Source organism: Adelges cooleyi, unplaced genomic scaffold (genome assembly GCF_023614345.1).
Source record: "Adelges cooleyi isolate 19-005CV unplaced genomic scaffold, UGA_ACOO_1.1 ACOO_flye_CR_arks_rails_tigmint_CR_PRNA_30, whole genome shotgun sequence".
Classification (NCBI taxonomy): Eukaryota; Metazoa; Arthropoda; class Insecta; order Hemiptera; family Adelgidae; genus Adelges; species Adelges cooleyi.
Window position 1 is genome coordinate 6,066,184 of NW_026095971.1, and position 23,847 is coordinate 6,090,030.

Consider the following 23,847-nt stretch of genomic DNA (forward strand, 5'->3'; position numbering starts at 1 on the left):
ATACACAAATAGCGGATTGATCCTATTACAGCACTCAGAGTGCACTTTATGGTTAGTTATATTTGTTTTTAAATGGTTAAACAAACACGGTGGTCGGTAATGTCGACATTTCAGAACAAGCCAAATAAGTGAATTAATACGGGACATGCACATTCAAAATGTTTCCATTGAATTATTTATTGGCCAAGTTTTTTTTTAAACCATAGTCTATTATAATACGCACTTTGCCTCTATATTTAGTTTGATCACGCGCAAAATGTGCAACTACATTGTTAAAATATATTTCTAATGGATATTTCATTCCGAACTTATTTCTATAGGGAGAGGAAAATAAACGGATTACCGGCAATAATAGTAATTATAATTAAAGTCAAAATTTATATTATTCTCGGCTTGCGATCCGTGCCTCAACTAACCCACAGCGTCAACTAAACGATTTCTATCGGTACTAAAATCGATTATTTTCTATAGTTAATACCATGAGGGATCCGGGTAAAACTCCAGCCTAAACTTATATTTATATTTAATTTACAAAGTTAATTTTGGTTAATACTTAAGAGTATTCAATATAAGTCTTAGCTGATTAATATAGTTAGGCACTCCACGCACTAACGTAACAGACCTAAAATATAACTTGGTAGAATCGTATACACAAAATGTTAGTGTTTTCGTCATTAATGAACGTTAAACTGTTATTACAGCCGCCTATTTTTATGGGTCCAACGGGAAAACGCCTGATGTCAACGGGTTCAAGATTCGCGATGAAAGAGCGTCGTGAGTACCTTTAGAGTTCAATAGATATCGCGTTACAAAAATGATAATATATTTTTTTCGCCTTTCCAGTACAAATCCCTTAAAAGAATATAGAGGCGAACACTTGACGATCACTCTGCCCGACGGTATGACTCTACACGATATCAAGTGGTTTTACGTTTGGTGCGAAGACTTTGCCGTGAGTATATTAGATATTATTGTCATTATACAAAAATACATTAGAAGTCGTATACTATTATATTACGTGCAGCGTCGTGGTTCACCAGGGGAAGCAATGTCAGTTCACACTACGGCGGTCATGGCATAACCGTTATACCAACGCACTACACAGAGCAACTATGTGCATTATAATATTGTTATTATTATTATTATTATTATACATTTAGATTACGGTCATGATAAAAACAAATCCATGGTATTCGGCCAAAACGTAACGGTAGCGGTTACAGCCGCCGTACCACTTTCTCCCCTCTGTCTGACGGCAGGCAACTCATATGGTGTATAGGTACGCGTCGAGAGAGCTCCGAGAGTTTGTGAAGAGTTGCCTTAATGAAACTATATCAAATTTAAAAAAAAAAAAAACACTAGATCCGACCCGTCGCATAGTAATTATTGGGCTTTCTCGGTTGGCGGGTATAGAAATTTATTATTTGACAACGGGTTCCGAGTGTGCCAAACTCAAACAAAAACAACAACAACGCATTAAGTATACCGGTCGGGGCGAGCGAGCGAACGAGCAAATGAAAAACAAACATATCTTATATTAAAAAACAATCTAATACTTAATAGCACATTTCACAAATTGTTTTCTATCAACGCCAAATATCTAGTTCCGATATAGGAAGTGCCAGTAATCTATCAGCGTACGGCTATAATGAATATAGCCTTAGAAAAGCGCCGCTGCTGGCAAAATACTCATGTACTTAAGCCCCTTCGCCAGACCTTCCCGGCGACCGTGAGCAAGCATATTATAATCATTATATTACCGACGGTGAAATTACAAAAAACCGTTTACGGTCGTCGTACGCTCCATAACATATATATATATATATACATATTGTGTTGGACGCGAAGGTACCAATACTTCTAAATGAAATAAGGTTACTTATCTAATGGTTTTAGTTGAATTTTGGAGACGTGAAAATTCCTTACAACTTGGACTACCCGAAACCGCAGAAGATCGATGCTTTGTCCGGAATCCACGGCGTTTCGTCAGACAACATAGTAGTGGTCGATGCCCAGACTTTGTTGATTCCAGGATTTTCCTACGATGGCGAAGCTCCCGGTAAGTTGCACGAAAAATCGGGTTGGCGTTTAATAATATAAAAATTGATTGGTCGTTTAAAAAAAAAGTCAATTGAAATTCGTAGTACAGTAGTTTGTATTATACTTTCAACCTGATACTTCTCAAAATGCTCCATTGCTGCATTGTTTGCTATCGAACCATTTGTCGATGGTACAAAATGTATTATACTATATCAGTAAATCAGTTTTATTATATCAGTAAAAATCATTGTAAAGAGAAATAATATGCTTAAAGTTGTACTTTTAGTGTGAATACGATTAGGGTTTACACATAGCAACTTGGGCATTTAAAACAGTCAGTGTTTTACACTTTACAACTTTTTTAGAAAATTCTAGATGTTATTTATGAGAAATAAATAAAAATAAAAAACACATCATTATGAAGTAACGTACAAATTAACTACGCTTAAATAAAACAATAGCAACTGAATGCGATTGTTTTATTAAAAATAAGTAAATACTAAGTCTAAAATTATTTATTACTAAGTTAATAAGTAATTCACAAAATAAAGTAAAAATAAGCTGATTCAGATAAAAAATACTATTTTGAATTTTACGGGATTAGACATTTAAAAACGATTGTGTTATGGTCATGACAAATTAACACCGGTAACAGCTAATCAAATTAAAGTTTTACTTAAAAAATAATTAAAATGTAAATCTAATGTAAATTTATCACTCACAATCAATTATTGTAATATTGTAGTATTTGTTAGCATAACTGCAAATACCACCCTAAACATTTTTTTACGAAGTTGCGAGAATATAATCTGCAGTATTAATAATTTATTGAAATTAAAACGTTTTTTAATGGGAAATACCCTTAATTCTGGTTAAATTACTTTTTTTTTAATATTCGTACTACGAACTAAGATTATTAAATTATTATTATTAAAACGAAAATGAGGTTTAATACGATTTTGATGTTAAAAACGTTGAACAAGCCTGGCGATATAACCCTGGCAACCAAAAGATAGACACTGGTTGTTTCATCATTAAATTTAGAACTAGACCAAAAAATACCGGACTAAAATTGAACTTTTGATATTATTCGTATTGTTTGAGAATAATATCAGAGATTTAGCCAAATCCAAAACACGATCAAAGTTATATTATATTAGAGTTAATGTTAGACATGTAATAAAGTTTGTTTCGAAATAAAATTAGCCTGGGGGAGCCCTGTATATATTTTTACAGCCACATTTGATCCAGCCTTCTATATTGTGGTAAGTTCTTTTTTTTTTTTAAACCTATAACCCGACGTTAACAGTCTCGCCCGCTCTGGTTAACATTCCGAATTACCCGTCGTCGTGTTAACCAATGTATTCTATACGCATAAAGCCATTGGTCACGCAGCCATGACCTTACTTTCTGGTCATATAATCCAATAAGTCGTGTTATCCATGTTACAAACTAATTCCTACTTTTTCCACGTAGGATAACCGTTTACCCTACATAGTCGCCTGCTTGGCCAATAGCTATGACATCGGTGTACAAATTCATTAATTATTCCAATTTAAATTATGACAAAATTTTAATTGTAACAACTCATTAATTAATTAAAAATGTTTAATTCTTAAACTGGATCATAATTTTTTTATTAAATCATTATTCACTTATCAATATTGTGGACGTATTATTTTTTCAAACCGGATCATATAAATTTATTAGATACATTTTTTGTACACGTTTGTGTCATAACTATCATTATTTGTGAACCGAGCGGTATTATATAGCATTTATGCTACAACATAGAGTGCATCTTAAACAGCACCCACTTTCAAATTTAACCTCGGGCCAATTATTTCATTTGTAATTGACATTTTATTCGAAAAGGTGTTTAATTTGAAGGTTATTACTTAGCTATATAATTTTCAACACTTAGTTTAACAGATAATCTACCACCTGTATTAGTAACGTCTGTAGTATGAAATATGCATGTGAGGTATATATATCTTAAAATATCGTCTGCCATATTATTACTGATATTGCCGCAAAATTATGCCATCAATCTATTTTGAACTTAATTTTATCACGCGAATACCTTAAACACTTGAAACACTATAATAGTTTTACTAACAAAAATATTTTGTACGTTTTAGATGCAAAATTTTGGGTTGGCGCCGGTGATAAACCGACTCCCCAGGGATTGAGAGTATCAGACGAGAACGGTAAAGAAGTACCGTTGCGCCGGTACAATCGCAAGACAATCGTGCTGACATTACCTGGCGACTTGACCATGTTTGACATCGGCCATTTTGGCGTGTGGTGCGAGGCGTTTACCGTAGACTTTGGTCATGTGATCATACCGTCCAATCTCAATGTGCCTCCGTCGTTGAAAATGCTCGGCGTCCTCCCGCAGGTCAGTACGCTATTGTAAACCGGAACTAAATTACTTAAACAGGGCCCATACGCTGGCGATCTCTGGCAGGGAATCCGAAACTGCTGGTCAATGTTTTTTTTCTTATTTTGTATACGAACCTCTCGTAAATAATAATTAGGGTTGTATCATAGTGGTTTGGTCGGAACGTTTTTGCTCGGAGATCGCTAATGTATGGATCTATACGCAATTTAGACCAGATTGAATGGGGAAAATCGTATAGACTTTTAAGATAGGATTTTACTACGAGTTAAAGCTGTTAAAAAAACCGTTGGCGCATTCTCTCGGGTAATTGGGTGTGGCGGGTCAACGCGTTATGACTTAAAACAGTAATGGGTACGATATGAGATGTGACAATGCTAGCCTTCTGCCAGCCTCGCCAGAGTATGAACCCTTCGAGTTGATACGAGAACTCCAATGAACCAGCTGCGGGAATGCCGTGTTACAGAAATCTCCGACGGCCTTAAGACCAACTACCAAACCGTCGGGACAGCAAGCCACGACCGGCAGCAATGCGGCCTCTCAGCTAATCCAGGCGCCGACCACGTATAAACCACCGGCGATAAAGCTTCCCAGTCGACCGCAGCAAAATCCGCACAGACAACGTCCGCAATGACCGCTCTATTAATTTTAAACGTTTCACCCAATATACTATATTATATTTTAAATAAACCATAATAATTATGCCGCCCATATTTATAATGGGGTGATATCAAAATAAATACAAATTAAGCGTACATTATTTTTTTAATTTGTATTTGAACTGCATTATAATACAAAAATAATACCTATTATAGTACTGTTTATGTTGTACATATCTACTTATGCAACGCATTTTTTTTGTTCTATCGTCGCGCATCAGTCGTTTTGCGGCCATCTTTGTGTTTTTGTTTTTATTTTGTTATTTTTTCACTTGTGAGATAATAATCTGCATAAAACAGCCATCGCCAAAAAAGAAGATTCACGACGACCGGTTGCCGCCAACACTCCTACGCGGCAACGGCAGCAGACCGGGGAACATTGCGCAACGCAGAAAGAAAACAATAATATAATATAATAATAATATTAATATTACCGGCAACAGGAATATAGTATAATATACGTACAGCAAAACCGTGTATGACCTTTGAGGCCAATTACACGCGCGGTTCGTCTTCGACTATTGTGTGCGGATTGTACACTTTCTTTTCCCGCGACCCCACGACCGACCGACCGGCGCATTACAAATATCGCAGTGCATTTGATTAAATCGTCGTGTTTTTTTATATTTATATTTATTTACAGCTAATCGCATGCATAACACCGTTTCCCCGAGTGTATGACATGAGATCCATTTGTTAAACGAAATACCAACAACCTCTAAAAGGGCGCCGAAGATCGTGTAGTCCCGCTAATTTATTATACACTACATTTATATATAATATATTCAATTCTCCACCGTGTAACGATATTGCGTAAGCCTGCCGAGGAATGTTTTTCGATTTCATCGACAGCGACTCGGTACAAATAGCGATGATCGTTTAGTATACGGCTTGGGCATATTTGTAGTGCAACGAAAACTACACACGGCAACGACTCTCACGCCGTGGCGTCAACTGCAATAGAGCCTTGGTGCGTTAAGGGTCTACGACGTCACGTCGGGTTGAATGCACTTCCAAAGAAAGAACAAAATATTGACAATTTAATTACAAATTATAGGTTTTTGAATACCTACGATTGTCGAGAAACTGGTCGGACTACTATACTCGACGGAGGTTGAACGTCTTGCTTTAGTCTTAAAGCTTAACTGTTGCGCTTAAACGCGGTCAAAAGCATTCCCGACCCTTATGAACTAATGGATTTGCACCTTAATAAAACTCATCCAACCGAGAGCGCTGAATGAATCCTGGGTGTATCTGAAAAAAATCTTTTACGCATCAATCAGTCCTCGTTATTTCACTCCAATAGTTTACAATGCGAAATAGCCCTATTATAAGCACACAATCAGAGTAACTTTTCACGCTCCACCTCCAAAAGTGTTCGAGTAGAAATTATCGGTAAAATCCAAATTCAACGTACAATACTAGACAGCATAATTTTAATGCATTTCGTCAATTATTGATACCGTCCCACCTGTATTATACACAGAAAACGGCTTGGGTTGAAATTTAAAAATCGCAAACGTCAACTTTGCACGCATATATGTATAAGACGTTGACAGTAGTGTGTCATTTGATTGATTAGGTTTCCAGTAGAATATTTTAACGTTTATTATTACAACTCGGCCAATTTCATCGAATTCGATCTTAAGTTCTAAAATCGTCAGCATAAACATTAAACCAAGTATACCTCACAGAAATATTGTTATTAAAGTTATTTAAGGGCCTCTACTCCTACGTTTTTATCATTGAGAACAGCTAATTCTCGTTATTAGACCCAAATGTCTGATTTTATGATAAAAATGTTAGAATTAAAAACCTGGTCATTATCGATTTTTTGTGAAAAATAACTTAAAAACTTTAAGGGTAAATAGGAGTGATAAAAATTTTAAAAAAATGTTAAATGCATTATATTAGACCAAAAGAAGGTTAAAACAAAATTTCGAACAATTTTGAGGAGGTCGGGGGTCGATGATTGTGTGGTATAATGTAAGGGTTAAGGCTCTCTACACAAGTATTTATTTGAACGCATTTTAACTTATTGTTAGATTAAGTGAAAAATTCCCCATACAATGCGCTCAAATAAATACTAGTGTAGACTACCCCTTAACCTCAAACACCTTTACTTTATTAGTACCGTTCATTTTTATAGTATTTTTTTTTTATTACGTTTTGGTAGCTTTTTGTATTTTTCATCCATCGAGTTAAAAACATCAAATTTAAAAGTATCGGGTATTCGATTTAAAAAGTTTTCCTTTTTTATTTTCGCAACTTTAACTTTGTACTTTTATCGTTGCCATCAAATTACATCCGATAGATTTAAGCCCAAGACGTATGACACCGTACACATTTAAAGTAAGTCTGTGCTTTTTATGCAGATAAACACTTCAACGGAGTTAAGCTATCCTGCATCAATTTGTTTTGAAAAAAATATATTTTTTTTCATTACTAAACATCATTTAACTACCGATTAATTTCCTACTGAAAATTTGTTTTATACTTAAAAGAAAAAACGGTACAATGATCCGAGCACAAAAACACAAACGCTCATTAATAATGTTTCGTGATGCTTTTGTTTATATACGTACAATGTACATATTGTATAATTGTATATAAATTGCAAATAAAAGAGAACATTTTTTATTTGAACAAATTTTTGTTCACTATCGCATACGTTTTTTTTTAATTGATAATTTTCTTAGTCGTTCATGAACAACTTGGCACATTATCTAGTGTTGTGTTTGGTAAATTTTCAACAAAGCGTTATCTGTTATCGAGCGCTTTGAATAAATAAAACTAATTGAGAAAACCGTGGTGGTTTTTAAATCTATATATATCTACTAATGGTTATGCAATATCTCATTAAATACACAGACATACTGATAATCTGATTTTTTAATTTATTATTTATGAGATTTTTAAAATAAAATTAGAATCATACAAGATATTATTATAAAGAGTAACGAATAAAGTTATTCCACAGATAAAAATCTATTATACGAGAATAAATACATTAGGTATTCGTCGAATTAAGTTATTTAAAATATACCCAACTTGAGTGTAACTATTAAATGTAATATTTAATTACCAACCAATTGTATACAATATAATGTTAAAATGATTTGATAATAATATTGTGTTTATTCTTCAGTCAAAACTCAATTGTGAAGTACTTCACGAACCTTTGGGATACGAGGTCAGATGGGCAATCGCCGGCGACAGCATAGTAGTCCAGTTAGTGGCCAAACTAGGTAATTAAAAACATAATATATTAAATAACTAGTAATAACTATTTAAGATGTATTGATTGGTCCTACAATTAATAAGATAAATAAACTGAATATTTTCTTCTCTCCATAACCCTCTATCTACTACACTCACCTCTAAGTCTTTATTTTTTGGAAGTTAATTATAAAAACTAATCATTATGCCAATACGACAATAGGCATATTTTAAACGATAATAGAATTTATACACAACTTTTCTGATCGTTAAAAAGTCATAATAATTATGTTAACACGTTGGTGGACAGGCCAAATTCGGTTTTTTCTAAAAAGCCATCCAAATTACATCACTTTTTTTGACATTTTGCTTACGGTTCTTACATTACTGCTATAGCAGTAAAATTTTAAAAGTGTCTCCGGCATCAATTTTTGATATTACTGCTATAGCAGTAATATTTGCCTATTGTCCATCAACGTGATTTAGATCGACAATATTGAAAATGGCAACTTATTTATAAATATAATATTCGTATTCCATCAAACTGTATAGTACTACATTTTAATTTCTCCTGAATTCCATTTGTTAACTTTTTATTTAGATTGTTACTTTTCCGTCTTACTGCAAAATGATCCTTAATATAAAATAAGATTTATGAATTATTTATATGGATTTTTTTATATTCTATTAATATATTTTCTTTATTTTTGGAACTTAATGTAAATATTATGATGATTAATTCCTAATCGTATTAATTTTTGATTACGTAAACATGTCATATTATTAGGATTAAGATACGGTGAAATGAGCAGACATTTTTAGATTAGCCTACCTAATCGAAACGAAAGTTATCTTTTATCACGGTATTTGACATGCATAGATGCGGTGTTGGTGAGTTGCGGCCCACTCCGTAAATCAAGTACGAATTGCGGCCATATAATAATTATCACTTGGCTGAGATGTCTCCGAAAAATATGTTTTTTTGTCAAGTTTTTAAAATTATGTTAATGACTGATGAGATGTAGTATTATTTTTATCTGTGCGCATTATACAACAGCACATCTCCTCCCGTCCTATCTTTTACACTCTAATAACTTTAAAAGTAACGAGATCACATAATATAAAAACAATGCGAAAATAAAAATTTTAATACGTCCATCGAAAACTGACGGGCCGCAATTCACGGGTTTCCGACATCGTAAACAATACCTTGGGCCACAACTCACCTACAGCCCATAGATGATGTGCCTAATATAAAAAGAAATTTTATGCGACATAATATTAAACCATCTGCCAACTTTCGTATATGTTTTTTGCCCTTTGGAATTTTTCAGTTCATACTAAGAAATGCTCAAATTTCTAATTCAGTCAGATAAAACGCCAATTGGTGATTAACTTACCCTCTACAATACACTAATTTTAAAATTATTTTGGTTATTATTATCTACGGTTTCCGGTTGTATTTTTATATTGTTAGTTTAACGTTTGTTGTCACTGATAACCTATCTTAGACGAAAATAAAATGTAGTCGATTCAAATCAACTTTATATAATAACGTTATTGTTACTTGTCTCAGTACCAAGTTAATATTTAAATACGAGTATGTAATTATACGTATAGTATTGTATCAAAACTATTGTTTTATAAAAAAACAAACCCTATATAAAACGGTACAGATCACAAGTATATGATCACGAGTGAAGCTATTAGAAAGGCAGTACAATAAGTATTGCTCAAATAATTATTTGTTGTTAACAATCAGTTACACCAGTCACCAACTAAAAGTTGTATTAATAAATTATAAAATTCATTATACAGTCTCACTTGAAACTAACTCTGCTACGGCACCGATTTCACGTGAATATTTTATTATAAAACCCATTTACCTAATCGCGATAGTCATTATGGAAGCTGTCAAAGATTCTTGGATCTTCATATCAAAGCTTAAAACTTGAAATCCATTTAATATTTATTCAATTAACAGGAAAATGTCTGAAGCCATACTATTAATAATAAATGGCACGTTACTTTTAAATATTTATTTCTATTAGTTATTTGCCGAACATTTCCGAAATCATTGCCCGCCGGATGTCGGTAAAGCGTTAAAAAAGTTTCAAATATTCAAGAGTTTTCAAACTACACTTTTGTTATAGTTTTTGTTCTATGAAACGCGTTTCAAGTATGATATAAAGTTGCGTCTAGAGCTAAAATCGATATATAATAATTATGTTTTGAGTTTTCCATTAAAATGAAAGCATCTTGATTAAAGTTTGCAATTTAAAATAAGAGAGAGATAACAACACGACAACGTTAAAATATGAGCCGTTTGTTAATATTTCTGCGATTCTTACCATACCTACACCCAGTAGAAAGAATAATAATAATAATAATAATTGAAATACATAATATATAGTATTTGTGAATGCATTTGTTACGCTCTTGAATTTAATTTTACTTCACGCTCACGACACCGAAATAATCGTCTTTCGACCTAACATTACAATATTGCAAAATCTTGGCATATCACGAACGTTGTTATTTTTGTACGTTTTCGAGAATAACAATATGCGATTTCATACTTTTATTTGTAAGTATAACATAGTATAATGCGGTACACGGTACGTGAGTTTTAAATCGAAGGAACCAAAATTCCAACAACGTGATATTCTATCGCTACAGAAATATATGTTTTAATAGATTCCACTGGTCAAATGTGGGGTTTTGCCTCGCTGACAGCGCAATTAGAACACTGTCAAGATTGTATTACTTAAAGATTAATGTGTTTTTAAACAAGTATATACTAAACGACGCCGATTTATCGAAAACAGCAGTTGAACCGCTTAAGGAAAATATTAAACCTGTACAGTACCTTCGTCGTATATTCCAAGAACCTTTTAAATGCATTAGTCTGTCAAACTTAAGATCCGATACTCTAACGAACAACATATTCCAACAGTATCGACTGTCAAATCAGATAACGAATCCAAAGAGTTTTGTTTCTTTTTTCATTTCATCCTAACACGATAACTGTACAAATATATAGATTATCAACAATGGTAGTTAAGTCTCTTTCTATTATTATTATTTACAGAAGCCAACCAGTACATGTCGTTCGGTCTGTCAGGGTCATCTCTGTCCAATCGTATGGTTGGCGGTGACGTAGTCGTGGCCGGCGTGGACCAAGATACCACCAGCGGATTTGCACAAGATTACTATTTATTAGACAAATCACAGTGTGTAGTACAACAGGACAGCGGACAAGTCAGTGGAAGTTGTCCAGATTCTAATATTCAGGTATAGGAATGCAACTTTTAATATGTTTCAAACTTGATTATTAGTTACATACTTTTACTATTTTGACCTCATTAATAAGGCCAAATTAGTTGCTATAAGACGTTACTTTTTTAAGTTAATCGGTAATTTCGTCCGACCGTTCTGGACTGAAACCTGATCTGAAATTATATCATTGATATTTTCTATAAAATTTGGCCGGAACTTGTACACACTTCTAATTCATGTTATAATTATTTAGTTAAATAAGTAGACAGACTGGAAAGAGTTAACAGCGATTAGGTTAGATACCTCAGAGTAACTTCATTATCAGTAGGTATACTGGAATTTGTTTGGATTTCCAAACAAATTTATTAAACTTATATTTATAAGGGAACGCGATGCGCCGACGTGGTTTTCCCGAATTCGTTTTTTTATACTGCCTCATATTTGTACATTCTTAAAATATTTATAGGCATGAGTAATCATGTTTAGTATTTACACATCACTACCGCGAGGGATCAAACCCCAACTTAAGGACACATACACAGACACACTTTTGCTACGATTCGGGCTTAAAGTAATAGGTGCATAACAGGAAACTTTTCAACAATTCTGAGGTAAAACAAAACTAGTTAAATAGCGAAAACTCCAAAATTCCACATACACACATATATATATAAATAAATTGGATTTTTGGTTATATATTTAAAACTTTTGTTTTTAAAAACAAGAAAAATGACTCTTATGACAAAAATACCATACTTTGGAGTTACTATTATTCGACTAAGTTCGTAAAACGTGTAGTTTTTTTTAACTTGAATAAGAAAAATAGTATTTGTAAACGACGTATAAAGATGTTTCAAAACGCTATTTTATTAAAACACGCACAACCAAGCCATACAAATATTCGAGGGTTAATATTAAACAGGATATCATAATATTGTGTAGAGGACTTACTGGTCCGATATAAACGTTTATAATACCGCAATGATAGGGTGCATTTGCGGAAGACACAGTTCTTTTTAATTAAGGTTAAAAGTTATCAGTCGACGTCAACCGCCAAACAGATACGTTGTGATGATAACGAGCGTTTTGTTTTAGGGTCCGGCCGGCGAAAGTGTCCGACTGTTGAATGCGGCCATAGTCAACGGATATTCCATAGTGACCTATCAGCGGCCATTGAAGTCGAAAGATAATCTCGACCTGTCCATATCGATCAACAACAGTCAGCCGGTGATTTGGGCAATAGGGCCACTCAACGACAAACACGAAGTGTCTTATCATCCGGAATACTCGAAAGGTATGTTACCCGTCACCAGTAGGACGTCGCCAAAGATGAACTTTATTGTGCAACGTTTTATACCTACTCTATTATAATGATACGTGCTGGATATTATATATTCGTGTCTTGGTAAAAAGAAAAACATCCTACAAAAGTATTCCTATTGTTGTATTCCAAGACAATAGACGTTGACACAGCAAGATTCCTTCTTCGATTCGAATACATACCTATACCACATCAATACGTTTGTAAATATATTTCTTTTTTTCGCCTATACTGATTCGCATAAATAACATAAGGATGTTTATCCGATTGAATCAACCCAGTTTTCGGTTTATTATATAATACTATCCTAGCAACAACTTATAGTTAAGCCAATACCAGTTTTGCAAAGCAACAGCTCTAATAGTAGGTCTATTGTAAGGTAGAAAATCTGCATCCACACATGCATAGATTTTGGTTAAATATTTTGTTAACTTTGAACTTGGTCAATGGGTATTAATGACATTTAAACGAATGCTAAATAATCCACCGCATCTTCATGTACCAAAAATTTAAACCTCACTTTTATTATTATTATTTATTGATTGCCAAACCATTTTGTAATTGTAAAATAACTGGATAGGCGCTTTTAAACCTATAGCATTCTACAATAGGCAATTGTTGTATAATTTACTGTGATTGAGTAAAATGAAAACCTTAAAGTATTTAATTTCCTAAGGCAAATCAATGCTTACAATAGTTAGGAATTGTTTTTTTATTTATCATTAAGTAATGTATGGAGTAATAATAAATAGAAAGTTATGTTCGGAACACTTGTCAATTAGTGTTTGTAGACATAATCTCGGAGGGAATGTATTATAAATTATTTTTAGTGAGATAACTAATTCAAGTAGAATTTACACTTTTACTAGTTACCTGTTTTTGATAGATAGAATTCACAGCCGTCCGTTTATTCGATATGTGTGTAAAATGAAAAACGTCTGCGGTATCTAATATACTCTGCGGTGTCGATACAGTTATTACTATTATAATATATTCTAAGTCGAGTTCTTATTTATGTATTTTATTTTTTTTTTGCACAACGAAAACTTATATTATTGCTTTCTGCGGTATATTGCGATTTGAACGCAGATGACTGCGGAATTTACATTTGCAAGTAAAAAAAAAAATACACTATAAAATATTGTGCACACATAACATGTCAGGGCAGAGAAAAACATCATAATTTTTGAGCTTATACCCGCTACTTAAGAGTGTCATAAAAACCGCCTTTTAATTCGCACGCGCGTTAAACTATTATAATTTATGACTGTCACCTTTTTTTTATCATTTCTAACAATAAAAATATAATATTACATTGTATTAGGTGTTTTAATTTAAATGAAAATACTGTTTTTAGAACATTTATTTCGTACTACTATTATTTTATGTTTATTTTTTTTTTAGAAACAACTAAAATCAACTTTGGCCGCTTACCGCAATGGAACTGTCCCATACCGGACACTGACGCCAAATCCGTAGCAGTAGCCACGGTAGATGTGACTTCGGAAAGCGTACCGGAATCTACAAAAGGCCAGACTGCAATTAAAGAGGTAGAAAAACAATAAAAGTATATTTGACGCTAAAAAAACGAACCGCTATATATTATAATAACTGAATTTTTCTATAGGTAACGCCGACTAAGAAAATTCGACCCCGACCGGTCCCTAATCCGGCACCCGTTCATAATTCTTTAGTACCCTGGGAGATACCGCCTATCCAGTGTTATGAGCCGGAAGATGGGGTTTTCTACGCACAAATGGGTCCCACAGGAGGAAAACACGGTTATCCCGCCATTACAGGTCCTTTTATATTTTTGAACTTCTATGCTTTTTTATAAACAGATTGATTTTTAGTGAATGTCGCACTATTTGGAACAAATAGTCTAAAATAAACAACTAAATGATTTTTGTAAATCTTGTTTTCATCTTCAACCTATTTGTTTCATTTTTACTTATCAATATTACATTAAAACAATTTGAATAACTCATGATACAAATGATGTTTCATCAAATTGTAATAAAATATGTCACTCAAAATATTTTTTTATTATCATTAATATTTTAATTTAAACAAAGATAAAAAATGATATGAAAAATGATGAAAAGATAAACAAAGATTTACAATGTAATTTCAACTTACATTGTAAATGTATTTAATTTTATGAATACAACCTTAATTTTGAAATAAAACAAAAAATATCTAAACATTTTTTATTTGTTCGTTACACAAAGTATGATTCCATATAATGAGATGGACGATGGACTTATATCAATATTATGTATTGGATGGTCTACATCAAATTTACTTATACTGAACGAAAGTCTCTTTTTGTATAGGCCACGTCGGCTGGGGAATTTCTTGGTACATAAACGGTTTGCTGATACCTGAGATAAACGTTGTCAGAGGACAAACATACACGTTCGTCGTTGAAGGAGGATTGGATCCGGAAATACCTGCGAAATACCACCCATTTTACATTACTGACGATCCCGTCGGTGGTTACGGATATAAAACGCCAGAAGAGAGAGCGGTAACTAATAACCAATTTAATTTTCAATTGCTATACGCTTGAGTTTCTAACACACTTGCCGTTTATAAATTGCTTGACTTTGGTTGGAAACACGCCTCAAATTACGACTGAATGATCTCTAGATATGTATATTATAATTAATGTTTTTGAAACTCGTAATCAGAAAAATCGAAAACGTAATTATGTTTTGTATTTATTATTTTTGTTCGGTTGGTAAAACAGAATTTCAACCGCGGAATGTTTATTCCAACTATTAAAAGTTAAAACAAATAAAACATTTAAAATATCCCACCTATACGTAAGGTGTCACACATCTCCTAGACTTCTCTTTGGAAAAACTCACCTCTTAAATATCGGGAGGTGTGGCGCAGTGGACACCTCAGATGCCGCGTGGCACTTGAGGTTAAGCTGTGTCCGTTGCTGCTTGATCCCGGATGGGTGACCACCCGGGATTTTTTAGCGGTGACCCATACTATCAATCCCGAATGCAAACCCCATGGCTGAAATGTCATGCACCCCGGCGACCGAACTGGCATAAAATTAGCTATAGCCACTCCAGGTCAATACGCCATACGCATTTTAATTATTTTTACCTCTTAACTGTACTCAACATTACAAATCCATTACCTTCTCGCCTAACAAACATCCGTGGTTTTATTACTCCATTCCCCCTCTCAAGGAAAGAAATGATTTGCTTCACCCGTTTGAGAACCGGACATAACCTCTTCTATACCACGCTTTTAAACTCTCTCTTAACGATTCCCTATTTTGTACTCGTCACGACGATAAATTTGCCTGTAACTTCCCCTACCTGCTCTGGTGTCCTGCTATTTCCCAATTTCGCGCCCCTCTCACAACTCCTTCTTCCTACAAAATTAACCCTTTTGACCTTAATTCTATCTTAATTTAACGGACCATTTTGTATATATTTGTTCTTTTTCACTAATAAACAACTTAAAATGATAATCTGTTTTTAACCCACCAACATTTTATTTGTACAATAAAATATTTTTATACTATATTGTCTATATTATTACTTTTTTGTTTATTAGAACATTCGAATATTTGCCGGAGTGAGTGTAAGTAAAACTGGAGAAATAGTACCTACAGGAATCGGTCGTCTGTGCAACTGGACTCCTGATCCACAACAACCTTCTGCGGATGAATTTGTTTCGTTCGGAGCTTACCAAAGAACATTGAGTTTATCGTGTGACCAAGGAGATCCCGGAATAGTACAATGGACTCCCGACGCCAACACTCCGGATACTGTTTACTATCACGTAAGGGGCCACTAATCAATTTTCTTCAATCTTTGCAGAAACTTTTAGATTTGACCCTGTGATAATCGTATTATGTTTCCACAGTGTTTCACTCATCGTCACTTGGGTTGGAAGATTAACGTTTTGGACTCTTGCGACAAAGAACAACCGGGATCCGAATCAGCCACTTATAGTCAGGAAGACCTACAGTCCAGAGGCAGCATTCAGTACACGACCCGAGTGAAACCGGACAACAACAACTTAGAACCACTCAAAAGTTCAGAGCCCAGCGATGACCACCTAACGCTTATTCCCTCCGTGTTGGAAAACAATTTGAAAAACGATTTCGCCAAAACACAGCACATCAAACCCTTGTACGCCGTTTCCACGCAAAACATCACCCTCTACACTTACCCTACCTCCAATCAGACTTACGGCAACGTACCGTTTTACATGCCACAGTCGCATTACGGAAGTCCGCAACCAATAAGAACGAGCACGCACAAGTACGTTTTACATAACAATAACGTTAACAACAATAATAACAACTTAAACTACAGACCCGTACGGCAGCCAGTGCCTGTACCTTTGCCGAATTTCGCACCCCAGCAAGTGACGCCAAACTTTTACACTCAACCTGTACCCGCAGCGTCAAACTATCATGCACAGTCAGCAACTAACGTACCAACCGTGTTAGATCACCGACGGCCCACCCTGGACTATCAACCGCAATCACAGCAAAACATGTACGTCTACCAGCAGCAACCACAGTCTCAAGTTCCCGTCATGCACGGATACAGGATACCCGGTAAGAGGGTACCTAAACCAGTGGGTCCGGTCCGGTCGGTGGTATACAAAAAGCCGGTACATAAATTGCCCACAGCTACCGTACACCCTTATAACCCTGTACCACCAGCGCCGGGCCCTCTACCCGCTGGCTCTATTCCACAGAAGGTCCGCCATCAACCGCCCCCACAACAACAACAGCCATCATACTCAGCTCAACCCAGCACTTCCGTGTCAAAAACAGTTTCCGTTTCGTATTCGACTTCCAAAAATCCTAACAAACAGAACCACCAACACCATGCACCACAATATGTCCAACGCCAGCACCCGTACCCTCAACACCAGCAGCCGCACCATCAAAAATCGCACCTGCTTATGAGAAACGCACAGGAATTCAACGGAGAAAACGTGGCGGTCGGCAGTGGGTCCGAAAAATTCCGAAGCGGTTTCAATCCAAACACTGTGGTGGTCGAAGGAGGTTTTAAACCGATATTTCCAGATAATTTTTCGCCGGTGGACAGGATAAGCGAAGATAGCGAATCCGAAAGTCCAGACGAACAAGAAACGACGCTGAGTGATGCGCAAGAAGAAGTGACGGAGACTAAAAGAGAAAAGAAAAAAATGAGCAAAAAGTTAATATCGAGAAAACCTACCAAAGAGATACATCATGAAAGTATTGAACAAATTACCACCGCTGAACCGTTTACCGCCGTTGTTGAATTCGGAGGACGACCTAAAACTGATTTTCCAAAAGCCCAACAGGCAGACCATCTCGATACTGTTTAGCGTATTATAGATTATAGATCCCTAGTTTTACAGTATAATTATTTATATTTATATAATTTTGCCATCGTATGTTGTTGAAACAGTCGAAAATGTTTTAGTAAGAAAAAATGATTAGGTATCGCCAACGTGTGCAAGATAAGTTTTTGTTGCCTAAAGTTATGTTTATACTATTATTATTTTGGTTGTAATTAAATAAATTAACAATATGCTATTTTTTTATTCTATATTCGTATGATTTATTTTCTTAATTTAAATATTTTACGCTATCATTTTTTTTACAAACCATCTTGCAGTTAAAACTTACAGTCATTTTGTACTTGTTCTTCCTAATGTTTGAGGGGAGCTTTTTTAAAATATATTATACAAATGTTGATTTAAAACACTTACTAAAATTAAAATTAAAAAATATTTCCACCAATCTATTTTGAGCGTGAAGCAGCTGCGTTTAATAACACCGTTATGTGCGCTACAATTTGCCATATAGCTTTAAATATAATATAAAAACTAAACTTGATTTAAAATGAGATACTATTTGTAAGTATATTAAAATTAGACCTTCAACTTTCGTTTCCCTGGTCTATTGCAATGGTCATTCACGAATATAACAGTTTATTAAATTAGGTAAATCAAAAAAAGACCTAGCAGTTATTACTTATTCCTTAAAACACAGAAACATTGTTTTTGACTGTGACCTGTTCGCTACCGGCACATTTATTAAAGCAGTCTGTGTTAAAATAAATAACGGGAGCCAAAAAGGTACACTATTGATTCATATCGCATTAAGTAATAATTAATTCTATATACAAATTACCTCCATACCTTTTTATCAACTTTAGAAACCGTCTTATCCCAAACATTCAGTCAAAAAAATTATTTTATTAGAGTTATTTACTTGTAGTTATAGTACTTGTAATAATATATAATACATAAGATATTTATACGATGTATTATGTAATGATATACTTCTTTTCCAATTATATTTTTTAAATATTTATAACTTATATACAGCTAAATACATATTAAAACCCAGGTATTGACTTTTGCAATATTTCTCCATAATGTATAAAGAAAAGATTTATATTTAAATATAAAGCTGCAAAAACAAATCGTGATTATGTTGTTGATGAAAATATATTAGACAAATATACATTTTTTAACTGGTTATTTAAGTTTTTAATTTAAATTTTAAATTTTATCATGTAAACCTTTAATTCTACATATTTATTTATGTTATTGCGAGATCGCGACGCAATTAAGTTTAGGAATTTTGTCACAAATATCGATTCATGAACTACAAGTACAAGCTAACAATGGCATAATTGTTTTTTTATTTTAGTTGGAAGTTGTATAGTTACATTTGAGACACTTATAAAAATGAGGCACAAAAAAATAGGCCATTGTCCTTTGGGTGTCTTAATTTTTAAATATTTACGAAAAAAAAATTGAGACACTTAATGGAACAAGGCCCCAATTTTTTTTTGGGCTCTTGTTTTTATAAGTGTCTTAATTATATGTTTAAAATTTTTTTTAAATATGCCAAATATTTTACAAAACTTCTATACATAAAGTATTAAGTAGGGTATGCTCTCTAAAAAAATTTTAATTTAAATCATTGGCTTTAATGTTAATGTTACTTAGCTGGTTGAACACTTTGGTTGGTGTTTCAAAGGCTTTGAGACACGTGTTCTTATCGTTCAATTCAGTTGAAACTTGGCATACTCGCGTTTTTAAAGACAATAAAAAAATGATTAAAATAAGGACCACCTAAATAGGTATATAGTCTGCATTTAAAACCTTTTTATTATTCATTTAACATAACCCCTTAATCTATACAGTGTATAGTTCAGAAAATTAATTAATTCTATATAACACATTAATATAAAATATATTTACCAACAACTATTAAAACAGTTTATTTGAACTTGCAGTATAGTTCTTATTTATTTGTTTGTATGGTAAGTATAGTCACAGTATTCCTTAAAAAGTACGGTTTTCATTTACCTTTAAGGTAATAGTTATAATACAATATATGTACACACACATACATTAATATATTATTATATATTCCTAAATGTGGAGCTGAAATCATTTAAATATTTATAATACTAGTAAAAAATGTAATAATGCGAGTAATACGAGTATATAATTTCATAATAAAATAATAAATATGCCACTCAACATTTTTTTTCAAGTTTCTTCAGTTCAACGAATTTTATATTTTATGTCATAATTATACACTCGCTAAACTTGTTAACGATTTCAATTAAAATTCAGAACTCATTGTCAACGAATAAATCATTTTTTTTTTACTGGAAATTAAAGACCATTTCAATCAAACAATTAATCCACTCTGCAGTAAACGTTCATGATGAATATTATAATTAACATCTCTGCGCCTGTTCTAAGCGGGATGTACAAAATAAAAAAATATTTTCTATAATTAGTAAAAATAGTTAACATAAAAAATACATGTCATTTGTCAGTAAAATAAATTAAAAAATATACTTGTCACAGGAATCATGATAGTTTTGAAAACTTTAACCACGTTTAACAAACTATAAATATATACAATATGCTGTATATCCATGGTTAAACAATGGTATATAATTATAATATTATTAAACCATGATGTCGTTTATTGTTAAGTTACTATTTATAAGTAAATATACCTGTACCATGAATCGAAAACAGATACTATACATTTTTTGGCAATAATGAGACAGATAAATTAATTTATCAAAAGTAACAAAGAATGAACTTTGTCAAATATTATGTCTCGTCTGAGTCAATAAATTCAGGACAGTAAAAAAAATCCTAAAAATGTGTTCTGAGACCACTTTTGTTACTTTTTCTCTAGTTTAGTTAATAGTTCGTGTGAAATTGTATCCACTTAATAACACCATAACAATTAAGTAATTAGATAATAATTATCACAATTCGATATTTAAATCATTTCTGGGAAAAGTGAACCAAGTGCCGAAAACAAATTTGTAGGAGAATAGCCTAAGTGTGCGGTAATCTAGGTTAGATTTGCTAAGTGGATAATGATAGCCATTCTGTAACTGAGAGGCAGAAAGGTCCAAGTTTATACTTTCCGGAAGAAGGAAAAAATTGAAGAAACATCGTATTTTATACAAGTATGAAACAATCAGCTAAAAGTGGACTTGGACCCTTCAGGCTCTCAGGTACACAATTATTATAGCGTTTATCGTCTTTAGATATTTTTAATTATTATATTAATTTTGCTGTCAGTAGTCTATGATAATTATCTGGGTTTGTTATACAGTAAACAATTAGGTTAAATAGGAAAAATATATTTTATCAGTATAGATTAGGCGCGCGCGCAATTGAGAACAAACGCCTTAAACTTATCTACTTATGACACAGTTAATTCAGATGATGTTATTATCTTTTATAATGAATGATCCGGTAGGTAATATAAGTAATTACTATTTACTTTTTTGATTATCAGATTTCAGAATAATAAACCATACCGGTTATGATAAATTAACATAGAAACCAATTTTATTGTTGTTTTTATAAGTACTATATTCAGACACAACACACATTATACTCGTAGTTTGTACACGCGTAAATACATTTTATTGAAATTGTATGTTGTATAAACACGTGAATAACACTTAAAACGTTTTTATGAAAACCAAGGTGATAGAGGCATATTTATAGTTATAAGTTATAACTATGAAAATTAAATAATAATTACATTGTTCTTTTTATTATGTTGGACTTTTTTCTAATCATAAATGTAAAAATGGCGCTATAACTTACTCTGCACTTCATCTGATAATGTTACTGTATGCTCTTTATGGCATCAATGGTAATTACTTTTTATTATTCAATTTTTTTCCACGTCTTCCGCAGAATATGACTGATAAATTGTAGGCTACTTTACATGGGCGAAATTTCAATAGCAAATTTGAAGGTGCTTTAGCTCTGCTTTTTCCAGGTATTTAAATTTGAATTCGAAATAATGGGGTTAATGTTTTTTTGAGCAAGGATATTGAATATCAATTTAACATTTAATCCTAAAAATTTTCCCCCATAATCCCGTTTTACTTTAGAGGTGTGTTTTTTATGAACAAATTTGTGCGTTATATTTCAAATAAAATATTATCCAAATAATCAATTATTCAAGTAACTTTCAATTAATGCAATAGTGATTAAAAAAAAAAAGGATTTGATTAAAAAACACAATTTTGCAAATATTATATAATTCGACTTTGTCTAAAAAGTAGATTATTCAGGGTCTGGTAGAAATCGGAACACGAAACCTCGGCCTTTAGGTTTAAGACGAGCAAGGCTTAGATGAGCTTTGGTTCTAACAGGACGGCGCTACGACCTACACAGCCACTCGATCAATGGCATTGGTGCGCGAGCTCTTCTCGGCCCATGTCATCTCCCTCGGAGGGGACATCAAGTGGCCCCCAAGGTCCCCCAATCTGGCCCCCGGCGATTTTTTTCTGTGGGGACACTTGAAAACTGAGGTCTACACTCTACAAACACCGTCCTAAACACTTGGAAGAACTTAAAACCGCAATTAATGAAGAAATCGCCGCAATTCCACGGGAAATGACGGAGCGAGCTATGCGAAGTTTTTGTTTGAGCCTTGATGCCTGTCTAAGAAAGAAGAAGAAGTCTAAGCAATTTGAGAACGTGCATATGGTTATAAACACAAAAGCCACCGCATATTTATTGTCTTCAAAAATTAATAGCCCAGTGTATATTTCTGTTGAATATATGACTTAACTAAAGTGTTAACAAAATATCTTTATTATACTAAAGTTTCCAAAATTTTTTTAAAAGGAAGGTATTTTTAAAAAAGTATAATTTCTGTACATACTTAAACAATTTACAAGTTTTTTTTAACAATAGTGACATGAAAATAAATTCTGTTCGACCTATGAATAAATATAGCTTTTTATTTTTACTTCAAAAAGGATTTTAATGATATCCAGTTTCTTAAAAATCCAATATAATCAATTATCAAATTGTGTATATAATTTTTCAAAAACCAAAATGATATATTTCACTTAATCAGAATAAACTTTTACTAGTTGGTTAATTTTGAAATGTCATGTTTTTCGTTAACTACACCTATTATTGACTGAACACCACAGATGTATTTACTCGTTTTGGATAGCGGTTTCTGTATTAAAAAAATAATACAATGGAAACATTATTACGGTTGCGTTAACTAACTTAAATCAGTATTTGTTATTGAGCGTTTGCGGATTGAAAATCAAACGAAGCAAATACTATTAAATTTAAAATGTCAATAGTGTATAAGAAATGTGTTTAAATAGCAATAATTGTGATCAAAATAATTAGGATTAGAGGAAAGAAAAACGGAAGAAGTTGTGAATTTAGCATTATTACAGTCACTGAAGCGTTGACCGAGCTCATTCACAAATCTAAAACAAAAATCAGTGCAAACTAATCACAATAAAAATGGCTGGATGATAAAATCACTTAAAAAAAAACACCAAGAACAGTCCGAACAACTATACTTCAGCTGTTATTTAACCGAATATATTTATATGACGTAC

General features: G+C 33.1%; 1 protein-coding gene across 1 annotated transcript in view; it reads left to right on the top strand.

Annotated features, from left to right (window-relative positions):
- The window catches only part of LOC126838795 (protein Skeletor, isoforms B/C-like), a 36,541-nt gene extending 18,042 nt beyond the window's left edge, over positions 1–18,499 (top strand). The window contains exons 3-14 of the mRNA XM_050573504.1: positions 702–774; positions 844–952; positions 1,897–2,059; positions 4,182–4,441; positions 8,249–8,348; positions 11,411–11,613; positions 12,694–12,892; positions 14,324–14,469; positions 14,547–14,718; positions 15,256–15,449; positions 16,502–16,729; positions 16,814–18,499. Of these exons, the coding sequence (XP_050429461.1) occupies positions 702–774; positions 844–952; positions 1,897–2,059; positions 4,182–4,441; positions 8,249–8,348; positions 11,411–11,613; positions 12,694–12,892; positions 14,324–14,469; positions 14,547–14,718; positions 15,256–15,449; positions 16,502–16,729; positions 16,814–18,280 (3,314 nt within the window). The 3' untranslated portion in view covers positions 18,281–18,499. The remainder of the gene's footprint in view (positions 1–701; positions 775–843; positions 953–1,896; positions 2,060–4,181; positions 4,442–8,248; positions 8,349–11,410; positions 11,614–12,693; positions 12,893–14,323; positions 14,470–14,546; positions 14,719–15,255; positions 15,450–16,501; positions 16,730–16,813) is intronic.
- The last annotated feature ends 5,348 nt before the right edge of the window (positions 18,500–23,847 follow it).